This window comes from Nycticebus coucang, chromosome 3, assembly GCF_027406575.1.
Source record: "Nycticebus coucang isolate mNycCou1 chromosome 3, mNycCou1.pri, whole genome shotgun sequence".
In the NCBI taxonomy this organism is placed as follows: Eukaryota; Metazoa; Chordata; class Mammalia; order Primates; family Lorisidae; genus Nycticebus; species Nycticebus coucang.
This window is the reverse complement of record NC_069782.1, coordinates 99,519,619-99,542,026: the sequence shown is the minus strand read 5'-3', so window position 1 is coordinate 99,542,026 and position 22,408 is coordinate 99,519,619. Positions and strand designations below refer to the sequence as shown.

The 22,408-nt window shown below is 39.5% G+C and overlaps 1 protein-coding gene across 4 annotated transcripts in view; it reads left to right on the top strand.

The window, feature by feature from the left end:
• MYPN (myopalladin) overlaps nucleotides 1-22,408 on the top strand; it is a 99,402-nt gene that overhangs the window by 39,858 nt on the left and 37,136 nt on the right. For all 4 annotated transcript variants that reach the window (XM_053585534.1, XM_053585535.1, XM_053585532.1 and 1 more), the window contains 7 exons: nucleotides 638-689; nucleotides 4,627-4,735; nucleotides 7,396-7,467; nucleotides 14,790-14,931; nucleotides 17,005-17,028; nucleotides 20,362-20,478; nucleotides 20,969-21,323. In XM_053585534.1, the coding sequence (XP_053441509.1) occupies nucleotides 638-689; nucleotides 4,627-4,735; nucleotides 7,396-7,467; nucleotides 14,790-14,931; nucleotides 17,005-17,028; nucleotides 20,362-20,478; nucleotides 20,969-21,323 (871 nt within the window). The remainder of the gene's footprint in view (nucleotides 1-637; nucleotides 690-4,626; nucleotides 4,736-7,395; nucleotides 7,468-14,789; nucleotides 14,932-17,004; nucleotides 17,029-20,361; nucleotides 20,479-20,968; nucleotides 21,324-22,408) is intronic.

Sequence of the window (22,408 nt, the reverse complement as noted above, 5' to 3'; positions counted from 1 at the left end):
CATTACCACTAGATAACTATATGACCTTCGGCAATTTCTTCAACTTCTTTTTTTTTTGCAGGTTTTTTTTTTTTTTTTTTTTTTTTTGGCAGGGGCCAGGTTTGAACCCACCACCTCCAGTATATGGGGCTGGTGCCCTAGTCCTTTGAGCCACAGGCGCCACCCTCTTCAACTTCTAAATGTCTATTTCCTCCTTTGCCAAATTGGATGTGAGTGTAAGGGAGTCACTGAGTTCATTTCTTTCTTTCTTTCTTTTTTTTTATTGAGACAGAGCCACAGTAGAGTGCTATGGCGTCACAGCTCACAGCAACCTCAAACGCTTGGACTCAAGCAATTCTCTTGCCTCAGCCTCTCTAGTAGGTGGGACTACAGGCACCCACCACAACACCCAGCTATTTTGTTGTTGTTGTTGTTGTTTAGCAGGCCCAAGCCAGGTTCAAACCCACCAGCCCCAGAGCATTTGGCTGGCACCCCAACAACTAAACTATGGGCATCCAGCCTACCATTCTATAGGTCTTCAAATGTTTAGGAAACAGTTTAAAGAATTATCTTCTTAAAAATCTTATATCTTATTTATGAACCAATTTAAGAAATTATCATCTTAAAAGAATCTTATATCTTGTTTTTATTTTTCCAGGAGTTTCTTCTTCTGACTCAGAAGGGGACCCTAACAAAGAAGAGATGAATCGGTAATTCTAATTTTCTATTTTAATAGCCTTAGAATTCTTAGATCCCGAGAAAGTTACTGATCAGTTACTAGAAACTTTAAAGAGGTAGCTCCAGGGTATGGTCTGGAAAAAAAAAAAAAAATATATATATATATATATATATATATACACACACAAACATACATATATACATATACATATATGTGCATATATATAATAAAGAGAGAGAGCAGATTTGAAGAAGACTCTACTTCTTTTGCCTAAGTCTTACCTAGCAGATTAATTTGAATATACTCAGTATTTGAAAAATGAAGTATCGCCTGTGAAATATCATAATACTAATATCTATAGCATAAAAAACAAATAATTCAGTCATTTGAAAGATTTATTTTTTTCTAACTGAATAATAGTTCTCACAAGAACACAAAATCCAATGATACTAAATTTTATATATTTATACCTATAAATAAGTCTCTCTTTTACAGTCTCCAAACTAGAACCATACACATATGTATATCTATACATATAAACTTTAGTATTATTTAGTATTGTTTAACATATAATTATTTCTATACACATCTAAATGAGTAATCTGACAAGTCATAACATTTTTGCTAAACAATTGTACTGAATACCAAAGTTACATCCATTCATTCATTATTTTTTACAGCTATTGATGAAGCACCTATTTTACTAAGAAAAATCAAATGCTTCTGCCTTCAAGAGGCTCATAGTCTAGTACAGAAAAACATGTAGCAAACATAGCAAGGGATTTATACCAAGCACATAGACAGTAAGAGCAATAATAAAGTGTAATGGGCTTTGATGACTACATACAGGGTATACAGGACTACAAAGGATTATTTATTGCTTGGGAGGACAGAGACCAGGAAAGGCTTCACAGAGTTGGTGACTCTAAGCTGAGTCACTTAATAGGACGGTAGGTGAACACCCCTAGAAGGGAGGGGTTTTTTGTTTTGTTTTGTTTGACAGAGTCTCACTCTGCTGCCCTTAGTAGAGTGCCATGGCATCATAGCTCACAGCAACCTCAGTCTTTTGGACTCAAACAATCCGCCCAAGGAGCTGGGACCGCACGCACTTGCCACAATGCCTGGCTATTTTTAGAGACAAGGTCTTGCTCTTGCTCAGACAATCCACCCACCTTGGCTTCCCATAGAGCTAGGATTACAGGTATGAGCCACTGCACCCGGCCAGAAAGGGTGTTCGTGGAGGAGGAGAACAGACCGAAGGCATAGGAACTGGAAACAACCAGACACAGCATCATTCCTTGAGATTACCTGAAACAAATGGCAGTGTTTCCAAGACTGGGTGAAGAGTTGTTAACTGTGTTTGTATATTCTGTTCCTTCTATAGGTGAATTCATTAAGGGCAGAAGTCCTTGGTGCCTACTTTGCAACGATAATGTGCTTCTAGCTCTTGTGCAGATATGAACATTCATAACCAGAGTGAATGAGGCCTCCTTCCCCCACTTCCTTCTCACCCTCATGGCCTTGGGCAGCTTCTCCTTCTCTCCCACCTTTTGTGACAACCACCTCCTTAGAGGCCTTCCTATCTGATCCAGCCTGTTCCTCACTTCTACAGTCCCCAAACTACAACCCCCTATTCTCTAAAAGATAATTCCAATCCTCTCATTTTCCTGGTTTAGAAAGGATTATCATCTGTGGGAGAACAAAAATCAAACACAAAACAAACAACATGTTCTAAAAATCTCAACACGGCATACGCACAAAGCCTTATTCAGTGGCGGATCAACCAGGCTGCTTTCCTGTTCCCTCCTCCCATGTTTTCTCAGGGCTCTGAGCTACTGACCTCTTACTCAAACAATGTAACAGTTCCTTCTCATCCTTTGTTCAAGCTGTTCACAGTACTAAGATTGCCCTACTCCTATTTATTCTTCAAAACCTGGTCTAAATGTTCTTTCTCTTTGAGTTCTATAATAAAGTTTTCCTCTATTGCACCCTCATCACTCATTCTTCAAGGCTGCCATAACATGTTTCACAAACCTAATGAATATAAACTTTTTTTTTTTTTTTTTTTTGCAGTTTTTGTCCAGGGCTGGGTTTGAACCCGCCACCTCCGGCATATGGGGCCAGCGCCCGACTCCTTTGAGTCACAGGCGCTGCCCTAAACTTTTATATACTAACTTAAATAAGCAAGAAATGTCCCATTTATTTATTTGCTTTAAATCTACTTATAGTAGTTAGGATTTAGTTTTAGTTGTGTATAATACAGCCCCCAAATTAAGTGTGACTTAAATAAGACAGATATTTATTTCTCATTTACATAAAAATCTGGATTTGGTGGATAAAATGGCTCCACATTCCACTGGGTTCTGGTCTGGTTCAGCTTTCTGCTTTATCTCATGCTAAGGTACTGCCCTTATTATCTTAGTCTAAGATAAGAAGGAATGAGGGGCAGTCCAAGCCCCCTCTTAAGGTCACCTCTCTTAAAATGGACACATCACTATCCCTCCTGTCGCCTGACCAGAAAGGACTCATGTGGCCACACCTCACTGCAATGAAAGTTGGGAAATGTAGTTTGTATTTGGAGCAGGCATGTGAAAAAATCAGGGATTCTATTATTGTAGAAGAAAACAGATGCTTTAGAGTCAGTGATAACCTTTGCATCACTATGTAGTAATTCTGCTTCTGAGACCTGATACTATCTGGATGGGAAAAAATGAAGTCTGCCATCACTAAGGATCCCTTTTCCCCTCCACCATTGTGCAGAGATTCCTGGGAGACACACACACATATATATACATATGTTCATGTACATGTGTGTCTAATATATACATATATATACCAAAAACATGCATACACATTTTAAGAGATCTGTTGAAAGTAAAATTGATGATTCCTGAAAAGTATGCGAATTACAGGTAAAATGGATGTGGATAGCATGTCTCAGTACACTTGACCATAATGATGCCTTTGATGCAACTTCAAAAAGTAATACATAGATAACAACGCTTAAAATGTGTATACTTTTTTTGCGCCCTCTGTATATGTAGGGAGAGAGAGAAAGTGGGCACACAGGGTGGGAGTAAGCATATTACAGGAATTATCCCATTTAATCCTCACAAAAACTGATTCTTATATCATTTCCTATGATATAAGAACTATTATTTCCTCACTTTAGAAATGAGGAAGCTGAGACAAAGAGGGGTTAAAAAGCAGACCAAAGGGAAGCCCTCTGTCATAGGTCATCTATTCCCCGTGAGTTATTGGTGAGAGGCCATGTGCAGGTCTCACGGTCCTTTCAAGCCTAGTTCTTGTTGCTTCCTGAAATGCTTAGGTGCTGATATCTTTAGCAAGACTGGGTGCCCCTTATGCAGAGGTTGCCTTTCCCTCTGCTCTTAGGTTCTCCCGCTGGTCAAGTTCTTTCGCAAGATCCACAGACCTCTCTCTTATATAACACTAATATAATCTCCCCTTTGCAGCCTTCTCAAGAATAGTTCCTGGCTCCCTTGCCCTTCAAATAATCTCTTTAATTTAATTTGTGTAAACTTGAAGAGCTTGTCAACTTCAGGCTATTTCTGCTTTCTACCATGACAAAACCCCAGAGGTAAAGATTTACAAAGCCTGGTCTCTTACTTGAAATGGGGGGGAGGGAATACGGAGGGCAACAACTAAAGAAGTCTCAAAAACTTACCCTCTGCACATGCTTCTGTCACTTTTCTTGGATCTCAGTTAGTTGTTACTATGTTTGACTCCAGGGCTAGCCCAAGGGCAGGAGTGGTGTCTTACTCATCGTCATGTTTGTAGTGCCTAAGAAAATGCGTACCAAAGATGCTCTCCGTAAACATGGAATATGGTCAAACCAAGATTTTTATTACACTCAGCTGGAAGCTGTGATGGCATTACTATTTTGCTGAAAGAATTTTCACAAACAGTTCTATGTCTCCCTTATAATCTATATTTTAATAATTTCTCAGAATCCAGAAGCCACCTGAGGTGTCATCTCCTCCCACTACCTCAGCAGCCATTCCTGCAGCAGGACCCCAGCCTTTGGTGGCCCAACCCAGTGTGTCAACCATCCAGCAGGTACAAGAATCTAAGAGAAACACGAGCAGGAATGTGCTCAGACAGGCACCGTGACCATGACTTTCTTATGGCATGATCATGTTCTCCTTGGGTGCAATTCCATCCTCAGGATAATCACTTTGTTCTTCTAATGTATGAGAGTAGCGATTTCTGTTGCTTTGGGAACATATTTTCCAGCCTCATATGCAAATTTCTAAATTTCTGAGGGGAAAAAAACCTCTTTATAAACTGGTCTCTGCCACTCCACCTTTATAAAAAGTGTTGATTACATATGCAGTGAGCTGCCAGCTCTCAGACTGGCCCGGGACAAACACTGTAGATCATAAAACTCAGGGGCATTTTTTGTTTTGTTTTTTTGCAGTTTTTGGCTGGGGCTGAGTTTGAACCTGCCACCTGCAGCATATGGGGCCGGAACCTTACTCCTTTGAGCCACAGGCACTGCCCTTTTTTTTTTTTGAGACAGAGTCTCAAGCTGTCGCCCTGGGTAGAGAGCCATGACGTCACAGCTTACAGCAACCTCAAACTCTTGGGCTTAAGCAATCCTCTTGCTTCAGCCTCCCAAGTAGCTGGGACTACAGGTGCCCGCCACAACGCACGGCTATATCCTTTCGGTTATAGTTGTCATTGCTGTTTGGTGGGCCCGGGCCGGATTCGAACCTGCCAGCTTCGGTGTATGTGGCTGGCACTCTAGCCGCTTGAGCTACAGGCGCCGAGCCATTAAACTCAGTTTCAAGGAGCTGCAAAGAATTCTACTTTCTAATGTGGAACAGGCATGAAAATAGTAAAGGTGTTCATGCTTCAGGTTAATAATGATACATACTTATTGTAAAAACATTCAAAAAGACACAATAACTAAGAAAATGCCAGGATGGCTATGTTAACCAGTGTGATGAAAATGTGTCAAACTGTTTATAAAACCAGTGTATGGTGCCCCATGATCGCACTGATGTACACAGCTATGCTTTAATAGTAATAAAAAAAAAAAACATTCAAAAAGTACAAAAGTATATTAAGTAAAATCTTTAGTCAAAGCTCTACTTTCTTGCCCCACTCCTCATAGCGTTTTCTAGCCTTTCATAGTTTCAGGCATTTTCTGTGCATATGAAAGAATATATAAGTATGCATAGACTTTATTTATTTTTTATTTTATTTTTTTTTGTAGAGACAGAGTCTCACTTTATGGCCCTCAGTAGAGTGCCATGGCCTCACACAGCTCACAGCAACCTCCAACTCCTGGGCTTAAGCGATTCTCTTGCCTCAGCCTCCCGAGTAGCTGGGACTACAGGCGCCTGCCACAACACCCGACTATTTTTTGGTTGCAGTTCAGCCAGGGCCGGGTTTGAACCCGCCACCCTCGGTATATGGGGCCGGCACCCTACCAACTAAGCCACAGGCGCCGCCCATAAGTATGCATAGACTTTAAAACATATGACCTCATATTATCTAAATATGTTTGTAACATATTATCAATGTACGTATTTGTTATTGATAAGTATATTTAAATACACAGGTTTCAAAAAGTGCATACACACTTTAAGAAAGGAAAAATCTATATTAAAATTATAATACTCAAGTCATGTTTCAATGTGACTTGTATTCACCTTTTATTACTGGTATATATTGAGTATTACAATTTTTTTGAGACAGAATGTCCCTCTGTTGCCCTGGGTAGAGTGCTGTGGTGTCATCACTCACAGCAACCTCAAACTCTTAGGCTTGAGTGATCCTCTTGCCTCAGCCACCCGAGTGGCTGGGGCTCCAGGCGCCCACCACAACATCTGACTAGTTTTTAGAGACAGGGTCTCACTCTTGCTAATGCTGGTCACGCCTGAGCTCAAGCAATCCACCCTCCTCGACTTCCCAGAGTGCTAGGATTATAGGCGCGGGCCACTGTGCCGGCCTCAGTATTACACTTTTTTTTTTTTTTTTTTTTTGTAGAGACAGAGTCTCACTGTACCGCCCTCGGGTAGAGTGCCGTGGCGTCACACGGCTCACAGCAACCTCTAACTCTTGGGCTTACGTGATTCTCTTGCCTCAGCCTCCCGAGCAGCTGAGACTACAGGCGCCCGCCACAACGCCCGGCTATTTTTTTGTTGCAGTTTGGCCGGGGCTGGGTTTGAACCCGCCACCCTCGGCATATGGGGCCGGTGCCCTACTCACTGAGCCACAGGCGCCGCCCTACACTTTTAATACACTTTTTTTCTTTCTTTCTCAAAATGTGTATACATTTCTTTGACACCCTCTGTATATTGATCTATAACTTCTTTTTTAAATTTATCTAACCCATTTAGTAACACAGAGAGGACAGGTTTTATTCTAATCTTCTGGTTTTCAAACTGGTCTGTGTAGCAGATAGTTCCAGACATTTTCTATGCATATAAAAGAATATATATGTAGGCATATACAGGTTCTATGGAACCTCTTTGGGGGTTTAGGGTTCATTACATAGATCTGTATGTGAGGGGGCAGGGTGAAGATAAAAGGGGCATATTTTATAGTCACCACAACCTAGAAAGAAATATAATCAATTCAGTCTAAAACTGAAGACTTGGAAAACAGCCTTTTGGTTTGGAATTATTTCATATACCAAATTTGTTGTGCCTCTCTGTGTATCTAATAATTTTAGTGGCAATTAATTTATTGTGGTTCCTTTCTAACAGTGTCAGAGCCCTACCAATTATTTGCAAGGATTGGATGGAAAACCCATCATTGCAGCTCCTGTGTTTACAAAGGTAATCAAAATATTACTTCTTTCTGTCATGTCTTTGAAGACACTACAGCACCCAAACAAAGTTATAGGACCTAGGGTTTACTAGTTTATTTCAGAATTTTGGTCTCCTATAAGTACAGTATAGGGTTGGGGGGGGGTGTAGTTGGTACAGTATCACTTCCAGTCCCAGATTTCTAATAAGAATTTTTGTAATGAGAGAAAGGAACTGACGACACTGATCTCTATGCCCATTCTATGGCTGGTAAACACAGGATCCACACCTAGAAATCAGGTGATAAGGTTTCTCTGGACTTCCAGAAGAATTGGATCCCAGATATGTGTACCTATCTTTGGTGCTCAAGAAGGTGTTCTTAGGAGGTTTAAATAAGCCTTTCTCTAGGACAAAGAGCTTTCTTTTTCTATTATGTGGGATCAACTATTGTGGTGGCATCAAATTCTGAGTCTTTGTATTTAGAACTGGAAAATTGGCCAGGCACGGTGTCTCGCGCCTGTAATCCCAGCACTCTAGGAGGCCCAGGTGGGTGGATTGTCTGAGCTCACAGGTTCAAGAGCAGCTGGAGCCAGAGCCAGTCTCTAAAAAAACAGCCGGGCATTGTGGCAGGTGCCTGTAGTCTCAGCTACTTGGAAGGCTGAGGCAAGAGAATCACTTAACCCAAGAGTTCGAGGTTGCTGTGAGCTATGATGCCACATCACTCTATCGAGGGTGACAGAATGAGACTCTGTCTAAAAAAAAAAAAAAGAACTGGAAAATTTAGTCAAGCATGTTCATTTACAAATTAAAAAAAAAAGTGTGGCTCAGAACAAGAAAGACATTTAGTCAATATTACAGAACAAGTTAAGGGCAGAATCAGTACTAAAACAAGTTCTCCCAATTCTCAATCTATTGTTCTTTCCCTTGGGTAACATAGTCTGTGTAATCCAAGATGATAAATTCAAAGGTGAAAAAATTGAGACACATTGGATTTTTTTTTATTATGAAGGCAAAATAGGTGGAATCTATGCTGCATTTATAGTTTGTTGCTTGTATGAACAAAAAACTTGGGCCCAAAGCGGTTTTATTCTTTCAGAAATATGCTTTGATTTAGAGCAGTGGTTATCAATCATGGTTAATTTTGCCCCTAAAGGTCATCGGCAATGTCTGGAGACATTTTTGTTGTCACAAATGGGGAGAGGATGTTCTCCTGGCATCCAGGGATACTGCTAAAATCCCATGATGCATGGCATGACAGCCCCCCACAACAAAGAACTATCCTGCCCGAAATGTCAGGAGTACTGAAGCTGAGAACTTGGTTTTGAGCAAAAATGGCAAAAATGATTTTTTCCCAGTGAGTACTGATCCTTAAAAGAATAGCTAAATCCACAACTTTCACAGCAGCATCCATTTCCATGGCAGCATCCATTTCAAGAAAGTTCTTTTTTTTTTTTTCGTGAGACAGAGTCTCACTTTGTTGCCTAAGATAGAGTGCTGTGGCATCAGCCTAGCTCACAGCAACCTCAAATTCCTGGATTCAAGTGATCCTTCTGCCTCAACCTCTCCAGTAACTGCAACTACAGGCGGGCAATTTTTTCTATTTTCTATTTTTGAGTAGAGGCAGGGTCTTGCTCTTATTCAGGCTGGTCTTCAACTCCTGAGGTCCAGTGCCCCAGAATCCTGGGGTTACAGGTGTGAGCCACAGTGCCTATCCTTCAAGGAAGTTCTGTTGTGTCAGCTCATCCAAGATGGTTTTCCATCCAACAGGGAGTCTGGAATGAGCCATGTTTACCCATATCCATGTCAGTTAGGCAAACACTGTATGTGAAGCAAGATGGCCTTTGACTTTTCAGGTTCATTTCATAATCTGAATCTGGGGTTTTAGTTTTACTATTACTTTCAATGACTAGAATTAGGAAAGTAACATGTTGTCACTTGGTGCATGTAGGCTTGTGTGTGTGTGAACTACTTATTGTCTCTTATTGTCACTAGTATGTCACTAGCCTTAAAACAGAAATTAAGTACCAAAGATGCTTTACTTTGTCAACTCATTTGTCAAATATTAGAGACAGTGCTGATTCTTCAAAAGCAGCTAAACCACAAAATAGTTCATGCCTCGTCCCAATTAAAATTTTCTCCTTTTCTCTTTTCTTCAAAGCTATTTATTTGCCTAGCTAGACAAGTGACACCAGAGAAGTCCTTGTCTCCACCCAATGTCAAAACCCAATGTCAAATCTTGCTGTGACTTCACCCAGAGCACATCTCTGGTACATTTATCACAACAATGAAACTGTTTACCTTTCTGTTTCACCTTCAAATCTCTCTCTAGTTAGCTGGATGAAAGTCCAGAAAGATGATAATAGCTCTAAAGTTATTTTTATTATTTCAAAAACTCCAGTAGGACTTTCACACTTAGTGTTTACATTTAATTTTCAAGGGCTGGTTAGAGTATAAGACTTAGCTGCTTTTGTGGGGTGACTCTGATTACTTCCTTTTAATTAGATGCTCTGATTGGCAGGTGCATATGCCTTTGATAAATAAAAATAGGAAAATGAATTAATCCTTAGCATATGTTGTCTTTTACATAAAATCTCTAAAAATATTATCTTCATGGTGGGAAAATAGTCCTTAGTACACTGACACAAATTCTGATGAGGCTTTTTCAGCCTTCTGGACGTGTGCTTTTGCCTCCATAAATGGGATCAGGATTGTTCAGAGACATAGGGCACAAGGATAGGCTGATGGCTCGGATTCCAGTGAGACTTATCAGTAGCAGTGTGCTTGCGTTAGTTTCCGTCAGTGAGGGCAGGATTGAGGTCATAGTCACTGACAGTGTCATTAGCAAATTTCTGAGTCAGAGCCACCGGTGATGGTATCACGTGGCTGTGAGCTATGATAACAGATCATTTGCATGTTTGTTCAGATTATTCCTGCTCTATTTACTTATTTAGGGACTCCTGGCATTCCAGACTACGTGACTCACTTTCTATACTGCCCAGCAAAGCATTTCTTTGCCAGTCGTGGCGAGGAGCCATATTTTTCATTTTTTTGTTTTTTGAAGCAATGATTAGAGAGCAGAATTTTAATCAACTCTTTTCTCCTTTGGTGATAGGGAAGTACTTCAGTACTTATCTTCTTTTTTTTTGAGACCAAGTCTTCTTCTGTCACCCTGGGTAGAGTACCGTGGCATCATACCTCACAGCAACCTCAAACTCAAAGTCTTGGGCTCAAGCTAGTAGCTGGGACTACAAGCACCCACAACAGCTATTTTTTTTAGTAGAGACAAGGTCTTTCTTTTGTTCAGGCTGGTCTCAAACTCCTGAGCTCAAGTAATCCACATACCTCAGCATCCCAGAATACTAGATTATAGGTGTGAGCCACTGGCACACTTATTCTCTTTTCTTAAAAAGTTAAAATAAAAAGTAAGTTGCCTAGTGGAAGAGTTTGAGGGACAACTATGGGATTCCATACATTAGTTCCTCGTTCTGTTGATAGGTGATAACTATGTTTTAAAATGTTCTTTAACTATGTTTTAAAATGACCAGTGGTAGAAAATCCTCCATTCTCTATGCAGTATTAAAAATACTTTCATTCTGTTTATGCTGGGAAAACAGCACTCACACTTCTTGAGTGTGAAGGGAGGTAAATGATTAAATTAGAATCTTACTCTATCACTGCTCCCACTCCAAGGGCAGCTGCTGTGGCCGACTTTCAAGGCTGCAGCAGCCCTGGCTCCAGCTGCTTCAGCAGTAATTTGAAGAGTGCAAGGGGGCAGGGAAGTGAGAATTTGAAGAAGAGTGTTCCATTATGTAACAGCAAAGGCAGGAAACCCTGAAAGAACTGGACTGGTACTTGGGTCCAGATTTCTGAAGAGCTCATGGGCAACTCTCCCCAACCCTTCAACTGCAGACTGACTCAACTATTGTACAAGGCAGCTGTAACAATCCAGGGGCAAAAGGGCCTTTGATCAAACAGTTGTTTATCAGTAAAAACTTCATTCTGATCTAACTCCAGCTTAAAGCACTGTGCAGCATCTCCCAAAGTGCAAAAATACCAACTGGATTTATAAACGAATACTATGACAAAATGAACCTTATAGCTGACATAAGGAAGATGGTGTTTCCTCAAGGATGTTCCTATATTCTATTTGTGGATCTAGAACTACTAAGCACAAATTAGATTGTTTCAACTCACATTTATGGCACCCTGCACAGTGCGTGGCAGAAAACAGGCACATATTAATATTTATTTTTCAATAAATAACTTCCATTTCAGCTAAGGAGTTGCTATTTTCATCACTTTGTGGCTTCAGTGTCTTTAGGAGGAACGGGGGGCAATGTCTCATGGCCATGGGAGGAAGACATGCTTCTCAAGTCTTTGTGCCATCCCTTCACCCTGTGAAGAATGTCTTCCCAGATGATCAGGATGGCGATGACACACAGGACGATTTGCGCTTTCAATAGTACACTCAGAAGGCTGTAGACCTCTAGTTATAGTGATTTTAGTCCAGATTCATTATTTCTAGTGAAGACTAACTTAATCTTTGCTCATTGGAAACGGTTTCATTTATCTTATCCATCTTCGGTGAGGTTGATAGATACACACCAAGCCACTAGTGACAAACAGCCTAAGACCCAATGCTGTGATGAACATTCTGCCGTCTACATGATGTTCTACCGGCGTAACTGGTGTGGACCCTGACATGTAGCAATGTGAGCCTTTCTCATGAAACAACTACCATAGTCTTTATAACAACTTTTTCTAAGTGGCTTGGCACCTCCTTTACTAAGTATTGATGTTGCGCCACCCTGGAATGAACTTCCGTCTCAGACCACAGACATTAATGGTCCTGTTCATATACCATAGTATCTCAGGTAACTTGGCCAGACTGTCATATAGAACACACAGGTCTTGGCCTTCAACGTCAAATGAATTATAACAACCAATTAACGTTGGTCTAAATTATGAGCAGCATATTCTCCCAAAGAAGTCCTTTTGCTGGCAGGACTTTGGTGTAAACTCTGCAGATTGAAAATTGGCTCATATCTCTGAACTGCATAGCAAGCTGTGTAAGAGTGGATAGATTGACCTCTCATCCTACTTATGTCCATTTTATGAGTATCTATATTTCATTTATTCAACCCCTTCTGCCACCATCACTTTTTCTTTTCTTTTGGTTTGGTTCTCTAATTTGTTTGCCTCAAGAAGGAATAAAAACTCCCTTATGTATGAACTCCAAGGAGAAAAGTCTGGCTGCCATTCAAGTTTTAAATAGGCCCCAAAGCTTCCATTTAGTTACAGAGTTTGGTCAGAGGTCACAGTGGAATATTCACCAGTTTGCCAGGAGCACCCAAGATTCATTGATGCTTCCTGCTTTCCATTCTTGTCACCTGTAGATGTTGTCTTGGGTAGACAATGATTAACCAGATTTTTTATCAAATAACTCTTTATTAATTCAGAAACCACTCTGTGCTAATCCAGTCCTGAACCACTACAGCAAACAAAATTGGGGACCGGCAAAGAACAGAGCCCTAACGTTGAACTACAGTGCCCCCTGGCTGTCACAGTATCAATTTGCACACTCCTCTGAAGTACAACTAAGTCTCATGCAACTAAAGCCATGTGGTTATCCCCACTCCTGTATTCCTTAGGCAAAGGCTATAAATATGATAAGGCTAAACACAAAATACTTTAAGTTGTTCAGACAAGAATTGTAAAGAAATCACAAAATATTTATGAGAGTGAGTTACAAAAGCAAAAAAGCTACTGGCTTTCTTCTTCTCTGAAGCAAGTGCCAGTATTTCCTAAATGCAGGTCCCAATATTATTGTAATAATAGAAAGCCTTGCAGCATCTATTACTTATGAGTTTGTGGAGGAAGTTTAATCATAACTTTTATATGTTTACAGTCTTTGGGCCAAAATGGAAAACAAAACTATGCCCATTACACACGCCAAAGAAGCATTTCATAATCAACCACAGAAAAAAAGTGTGGTTTTAAGCTCACAAATCACAATGTGAAAGAAAAATGTGTATTACATTCTCCAGTAGCATCTACAATAGTATATACTTGATATTTGACTAACTCAAAGAAGTTTTTGTAAATCTTTAATCGTAGAAGTGTAGAAAAATAGTCAGTGATTCCTTCACAAAATTGTAACATGCATTACCAGGACCTAAGACTCTACATGTGACTATGATTTTATAAAGATTGGCATTGTTTATATGCCTCAACAGATCATCGAGGCTACACTCTAAAGGCCACACAAGGAAAACAAACAGCAAAGCAAAAATCAATTTCCAGGACTGCAGAATGTAAACAAAGCAGAGCCAGGAAGACAGACAGAATCAGGGAACTGGGCCACAGAGCTGTTTCACATCATGAATAGTCACATTCTTTTGTGGACTAAGACATTACTCCAATGTTGAATATGTTTTGAAGATACTGCAAACTTTTTTTTTTTTTTGTAGAGACAGAGTTTCACTTTATTGCCTTTGGTAGAGTGCCGTGGCGTCACACAGCTCACAGCAACCTCCAACTCCTGGGCTTAGGCGATTCTCCTGCCTCAGCCTCCCGAGTAGCTGGGACTACAGGCGCCCGCCACAATGCCCGGCTATTTTTTTGTTGCAGTTTGGCCGGGGCTGGGTTTGAACCTGCCACCCTCGGCATATGGGGCCAGCGCCCTGCTCACTGAGCCCGATACTGCATAGGCACCGCCCGATACTGCAAACTTTTTTAATGATTATTTCAGAAAACTAAACTCAGGCCTTCAAGAAGAGAGTTAATATATTAAAAAGTAACTGCTAAAAATGTTTTGCTTAATATTTAATAAATTTACTTAGCATTGTAACAGAAGTAAAGAAAAAAGGTAGTAAGGAAATAGCTTTATATAGACTCAGATGGTTCTCCCTGCAAAAGTAGACTCGATGGGGCAGCACTAGTAGCTCAGTGGGTAGGGCGCCAACCACATACACCGAGGCTGATGGTTCAAACCCGGCCTGGGCCAGCTAAAACAATGAAAACTGCAACAACAAAAAAATAGCCAGACATTGTGGCAGGCTCTTGTAGTCCCAGATACTTGGGAGGCTAAGGCAAGAGAATTGCTTAAGCCCAAGAGTTTGAGGTTGCTGTGAGCAGTGACAGCACAGCACTCTACCCAGGGCGACAGCTTGAGACTCTGTCTCAAAAAAACAAAAGTAGACTCAATGTACATCCATTGAAGCTGCTGGAGACATAGATTTGGAGAAAAATCCAAATATGGAGGAGATGATGTCTTTTTCTAGAATTCAATACTGGAGCTAGGTTCCAAAAATGTGTATGTTTTGATTCTAACAATATTCTTCTTATTATAGATGCTACAAAATTTGTCAGCTTCTGAGGGTCAGCTGGTTGTCTTTGAATGCAGAGTAAAAGGAGCTCCATCCCCTAAAGTTGAGTGGTATAGAGAAGGGACTTTAATAGAAGATTCTCCAGATTTTAGGATTTTGCAAAAAAGTAAGTTGACACTTTAAAATTATTTTTCTGATTTTTTAAAATAAATTTATTGTTATATTTATTTTTATAACTGTTAAGCAACTAATAAAAATATAGTCAAAGAAATAAAAGCCACCTGTAATCGTACTCCCTAAAACAAAACCCTGTTAATATTTTGGTGTATATTCTCCATGAATTATTTTCATGCATTTTTTTAGGTGAAAACATCATATTTTTTTCAGTTAACTGATTTTTTATTCAACATTTCATGCACATCTTTCCATGTTAATAAATGTAGAGTTTTCTTACCTTTAAAAATAAATCAATAATATCAATTTCATATTTATTTAACCTCTTATTGTTGAACATTTAGTTACTGACAGATTTTTGCTATTATAAACTATGCTTCATACATGTTGACCAGGCAAGTCTTTTTAAATATCTATGCCTTAGGATGAATTTCTAGTATTTGAATTCTACGGTAAATTCACATTTTTTTAGGCTTTTAAAATATATTGCTAAAACGCCACCCCAAAAGGTTGAGCTAAATTTAGGAGGATCACCCAATTAATCAGCCAAACTGAGACACTTAGTAGGAGTGAAAGAAAATGCTATTAATAACTAGGCAGTGATCCCAGGCATAAACTAGGTCTGTTCCAGTTCAACTGGGATACATCTTACCCTGGCTATATTCTGCTACAACCAGCAATATGTGGGAATGCCTTTTGTCTCATAGCTTCACCAACAATGGACGGGTAACCAGCTTTTAAAATTTGTCACTAATTTTATAGGCCAAATATGGGAAGTGTTATTTTAACCTGCATTTCATTAATTAAATCTGGGATGGAACTTTTTTCCACATTTATTTAGGTCTTTGAATGTCCTTAATTTACATGGTGTTTTTGTTCTTTCTTCTTGTAAGAATTATTTGTATATTCCAGTGGTTAAATTCTTCTTTTTTATCACATAATACTTTTACCTTGTCATGCAATGCTTTCTCCTTAACCCAATTCAGTCATAAAAGACATAGCAACTTATTTTCTTTTTTTAAAAATAAGCTTTTATTAACTACATACAGTAATTAATTATGGGATAACTTGGGGGGAAAATTTGCTAAGATGTTGGTAGTCTGTCTCTGAACAGTGAATCTACAGCCAGATCATTTTACTTCCTTTTGCATTTTTGTATTTTGTTTGTTTTTCTATTATGAACATGTATTACTTTTATTCTTAATTTCTTTTTATTTACTTTTGAACTTGCTGATAAAATTTCATAATTTATCATGTATAACACATTTTGATATATGTATACATCATGGAATAGCTAAACTGAGCTAATGAACCTAACATATTACATCACATACTTACCATTTGTGGTGAGTTATTTGCTTTTTGTTAATTTTTTTTATTAGCAGTAGCAACAACAATACATTCTTAATACCATTTAAACTGAGAGAGAAAAACAACTTCAGTAGTTCTATCAGTGCAAAAGATCACAACTAAGTTCAAGAACTGTTGATACTGAGTGCCTGTGATTCAACAAACATTAATCGTACTGCATTCAGGACCACAGTGGGCACTTTCGGGAATGCTAAAGAATTTTAAGATAAAGAATCTGCCATCAAGGAAATTCTTATCTATCCTGAGGAACTTGATCTTGGAAATCTTAGAGCAGAAAGTATGTTCTACCTTTTACTGGGATATTAGAGCCCAGAGCCAAGAACGATCTTTTGGTCTTTGCAAATTTTCTTTTCAGGTAAGGCTGAATGAATACCAATAAAAGCAAGTCATTTCTGAATCCCAGCTAACTGAGTAACTTTTCCTAACATAAAGTTCCCATAAACCAAGTGGATGGACCCAGGTGTGTTGCAAGAGGAGGCAACATCATCTGTTGCTCTTTCACTGCCCTCTATAATGCCCATCAGACCCTGCTGAGGCCGTTGATGCTGAGTCACTTTACTTCACATTGAAAGATCAGTGTTAACAAATGACTCCTGAAAATGCAAGAGACTATGAAATCCTATAGGAAGCTTCTGATGAAAACATGGCCTCTCTGTAAAATAAATGCTCAGAATCTTTTTTTTTTTTCTTTTAGAACCTCGATCCATGGCAGAGCCAGGTAAAGATTATTTCAACTTTAAATATTAGTATGTGTGATTTGATGTGCATATATATATATAAGAAAACATACTGAAATTACACTGAGATCAAGAAAAAGCAAAAAATGAAGTTTTTGAAAAAAAGATCCACATGAACTCTATTACTGTAGGAGAAGAAGAGGGGTGCACATGCAAATTTGGAATGCACGTTTAATACCTGAAATGAATGCAGTTAGATTTTTATTACTTAGGAGTATCTCTTAGGAATATTTTTCTTGTGTCCTTTCCTTCCCACTCAAGCCCTCTTAAAACAAGGGCAGAGCAATTTCTATGATGCTAATTCAATTCCAATTCCTCAGCCTGGATGTTTCAAAACATAGGCATTAAATTTAGAAATTTGCAGATTCAAATATCACCCAAAAAAGACTGTGATGTTAGTTAGATTTGGATACATTAGAGGATACTAAGATGAGATATAGAGAAGTGACAGATGGTGAAGCCCTTATTGCTAGAATAGAAGTCACAAACCAGAGAATAAACATTAGAATGCCCTCCCTGAGACCACCCTGAAAAATCAGATTGTATTATTAACCCTGCATGAGAACGGTGGTTTGGATTACATTTCTCTCTTCAGACAACTGAATGGAAAGGCATTCTAGAAGTACAGGGTGTCCTAAAGGTCGCCATGTGTAGGAAAATTAACAAACTCATATTTTATATTTTATGTTTATATATTGACATGTAGAGAAATATTTCATGTGTTATAAAATTTTGTAATGAATATTTTGTAAATAAAGATACATGTAGCTACAATATCCCATTTTCCCTACGTATGTATGTATGTAGACATTGAACATCCATGTTGCATAACCCTACACTAGTAAAGGGTAGAAATGGTCTTACTCTTATATTGCTTATAATGCAGTAGTATTTTTCCACTTGAAAGTACTTTAGGTCTTTGCCACGTTCACCCTGGGCAGGTTTTTTCCCTGGAGTCATATACACAAAATAATTTCTGAGTCACCCAAAAGGGAACCCTGCCCAAAGCAAGTCCTACCATCCCCAGTTCCATGATCTAAAATTTCACAGCTAGAGAGTTCTCTCTTCCATTTGTATAATGCAAATTTTTTTTGGAGACAGAAAATTTTATCTTGGGTAGGTATAGCGTAATGTGGATGAATTATTACATCATTTTCTGAGAGGAAGTTGCTGAAACTTGAGAGTATGAATAAGGGGAACGGAGAGACGGAAGCACAGGCCAAGGGCTCAGAAAACGGTCAGAGAAGCACCAAAAACAAACTTTGCCTCTACATCATTTAGGATTCTCTAATTAGCAAGAAAGGAAGAACTAACTAAAAGTTGCTTAAGGGCGGCGCCTGTGGCTCAGTGAGTAGGGCACCGGCCCCATATGCTGAGGGTGGTGGGTTCAAACCCAGCCCCGGCCAAACTGCAACAAAAAAACAGCCGGGCATTGTGGCGGGCGCCTGTAGTCCCAGCTGCTCGAGAGGCTGAGGCAGGAGAATCGCGTAAGCCCAAGAGTTAGAGGTTGCTGTGAGCCGTGTGACGCCACGGCACTCTACCCGAGGGCGGTACAGTGAGACTTTCTCTCTACAAAAATAAGTAAATAAATAAATGTTGCTTAAGCAATAAGATTAATGTATTTTCTCATATAACAAGACTCCCTAAGAAACAGCAGTCCTGAGATTGGTTACTTTAGGAGCTCAGAGATCATCAGAAGCCACACCTTTTTTCCATTTTTTTTTTTTCCATTCTGCCATGTTAGGCTAGTTGTATTCACAACAGCTGCCTCAGTGCTGAGTATCACATACAGGTGACAAGATCCAGAGGCAAAAATAGAGAATAACACTATTTTCCATCTCCTTTAAAGAACAAGGAAAACTTCCCCAAAAACTCACTAGTAGAAATTCCCTGATATCACGTTGACAAGAATTGTGTGTCCCATGCCACCACTTCACATGAATAGAGTTAGCGTGACTGGCTTAGACCAATCATGATCTACCACCTGAGGCAAAGAAGGGTGAGCTTTCTTGGAAGCTTATGACAACTCCAAGGAGGGCAGACAAATCCAGGGTTCTATCAAGGAGAAGGAGGATGAAGAGTTATTGAGTAGGTACTTGTCTTACTCTGTTTTGTGCTTTTATAAAGAACACCTGAGACTGGGTACTTTTATAAAGAACAGATTTATTTCTTATAGTTTTAGAGGCTGGGAAGTCCAAGATCAAGGGGCCCGTATCTGGTGAGGGTGTTCATGCGTGGAAGGCAGAAGGGCAAGACAGTGCATGAAAGAGAGAGGGGAGGGCAAGAGGGGGCCAAACTCACTCTTATAACAAATCCACTCCAGTGATAATGACATCAATCCATTTATTAAAACAGAGGCCTCATGACCTAAACACTTCCCTTTAGGCTTCACATCCCAATACTGTTGCATTGGGAACTGTTTCCAACACACAGCAGTTCAAACCATAACAGTACTCAGTTCTGTCTGCCAAGGTCTCCTGGGCACTTTTTCAAGAGGTGGTTCAGTTCATTCAATTTGGTTAAGAAGCACTGAGATCCCAAGTTTCTCCTAAAACAAGTATGTTTCAATAATTTTGTTTTCAATGTCCTTTCAACTAAATGATAATTGGAAGTTTATGCTATTCCCTTACATCTTCTCTTAATTAACTTTAATAATTTGGGCTATATATAATTGTATAGTTTTATCCGGGAATGATACTGAGGTTCAGACTGTGTACTGGAGTAATCTATAAGAATTACGGAAGTGGAAATGCATTTCACTCTTCTTTCACCCAGAATTTCAAGTTACTTTGTCAGCTAATTACTACTACTCAATCAAAATATTTATTTGATGTCTAATTTAAAATTGTGCCCTTTAAAAAAAAAATGACTCACTGCAAAAGTTCCCCATGGAAATAGTGAGAGACCTGGGTTTAGAAAATGTTTTCATTTCATGAAAACCTCCTTTCCCTTTGACTCCTTATTTATTTTGGTGATATTTTAAATTATCGTTACTCAGTTCTGTTTTTCCCATCTGAACTGATGACATAAAAATAGAAGATAATCTGAGAACTCATAATATGTAATATCTTATTATAAAATCCCTTTGTCAGTACTTAGTCTGTCCACATGGATTTGCTGATTCTATATCCCTTGACTTATTTAGTCTGCTAATCAGCCAATTCAATCAAATAGCTGTTTTGATTAATGATGTTCAAAGAATTGATGTAGTCATCTTCTATTGACTTTTGTAGAATCATCATCTAATATCAGCAAATGCCATAATTTTCTTTTCTTGACCAAGTCAATAACCATTCTGTTTTCCTGGCATACAGAGGAGATTTGCACTTTGGTTATTGCTGAGGTGTTTGCAGAAGACTGTGGGAGCTTCACGTGTACTGCAAGCAACAAATATGGCACAGTGTCAAGCATCGCAAGGCTGGATGTGAGAGGTAAGGGCTCTTTAAATGCCAGAACAATTTAGCCTGTGACTTTGGATGTGAGTATGCAGGGTTTATGTTGCCCTTCCTTACTGCTTTTCATATGAAGCTAATTGGATCTCCTAAAAGGATTTGAATTCTTGAGGAATGTGTTCGTGAATAATGGCCAATTTTTAATTTCTTATTTCACTTGGAGCCACCATCTCTACTACCCCAGTTATCCTGCTATCATTATACTTCCTAGGAAAATACCTCCTCAGTTTTATATAAACTTCTAAAATTCTTTTCAAAAGAATACTTAGATTTTTAATTTAGGTTTTTTTTTCCTGCATCTTCACCATTCTTTAATACCCCATATGATAATCTGGGTTAGACAAGCATTTTCATGTACCCCACCTGGTTTTAATATTTTCCCATTTGTATACATGTCCCGACCTGGGGGTTACCATCCTCTCTCACTCTTGTTAGGTAAGGCTAACAGGTCCTGTGATTGTCCTGGCAGGCAATGAAGATGTGAGCAGTAACGGGTCTCTCTACTCAGCCAGCTCCACCACCAACCTGGCTGTTATTGATCAACAGTCACCCCAGCCCAACCCAGAGCCCCGCAAACCCAAACTCGAGGGGGTTCTGGTGAACCACAATGAGCCCCGCTCCAGCTCCAGGGCTGGACTTCGTGTGCACTTCAACCTGCCTGAAGATGACAAAGGAAGTGAAGCATCCTCAGAGAGTGGAATGGCAACTACCAACCAGATCAGGCCCAATTCTTTCCAAGAGAGATTTCATGAACCAGCAGCAAAAGTCTCGGAGCCTTCTTCACCCGTCAAAGAGCCCCCTCCAGTTCTGGCCAAGCCCAAACTGTAAGTAAAAATTAGGGTGGATACACAAGAGCACCTGTGAATTTCTCCTGCATCTGACCTTCTTAAAAATGATGGAACTGAGCTTATAGCTCAGTGAGTAGGGTGCCTGCCATATACACCAAGGCTGGCGGATTCAAGCCCGGCCCAGGCCTGCTAAACAACAATAACAACTGCAACCAAAAAATAGCCAAACGTGGCGGGCGCCTGTAGTCCCAGCTACTTGGGAGGCTGAGGCAAGAGAATCGCTTAAGCCCAAGAGTTTGAGGTTGCTGTGAGCTGTGATGCCACAGCACTCTACCAAGGGCAACATAGTGACACTCTGTCTCAAAAAAACCAAAATAAATAAAAAAGGTAGAACTGAAAAAGGAATTACCAAATGAGAAAATACACATTACATTCTTTGCAAAATATGCATTCATACATCAGTGTAAGTGTATCATCACTGTCATCCTTATTATTAATATTCTACCTCCAAGCAATGTTACCCCTAAACTAGTTCAGAAACATTTGTCTAACATTCGAGGCTTCAAGATAAAGCACTTTCCTGCTCTTTGATTTTTTTTTTTTTGAGACAGAGTCTCACTCTGGCACTCTGACTAGAGTGTCGTGGAGTCACAGCTCACAGCAACCTCAAGTTCTTGGACCCAAGCAATCCTCTTGCCTCCGTTTTTCTGTTTTTAGTAGAAGCCCAACTAGTTTTTCTATTTTTTAAGTAGTTTTTAGTAGAAAAACAGAAACACTTGCTGGGGCTGGTCTCAAACTCTTGAGCTCAAGTGATCCACCCATCTCGGCCTCCCAGAGTGCTAGGATTATAGGTGTGAACCACCACACTGGGCCTCATTTCTCTGCTCTTCTTATAAAGCCCTTTCTTATGTCTAATAATCTTTATAGTCTATAATTTTATCCCTTATATTTGCCATTTCTACTTCAACTTAAGCTTTTGTAGTTATTATGGAAAAGCATAATTCTTAGCCATTACTGGATGGATACACAGTCGTAACCATAGTAGGTTTTGTGTAAATGTAATAGGATGAAAGAAGTCAGGATTTTCTGACTTGACTCCGAAGCCTGCTGTGGTTGTCGCC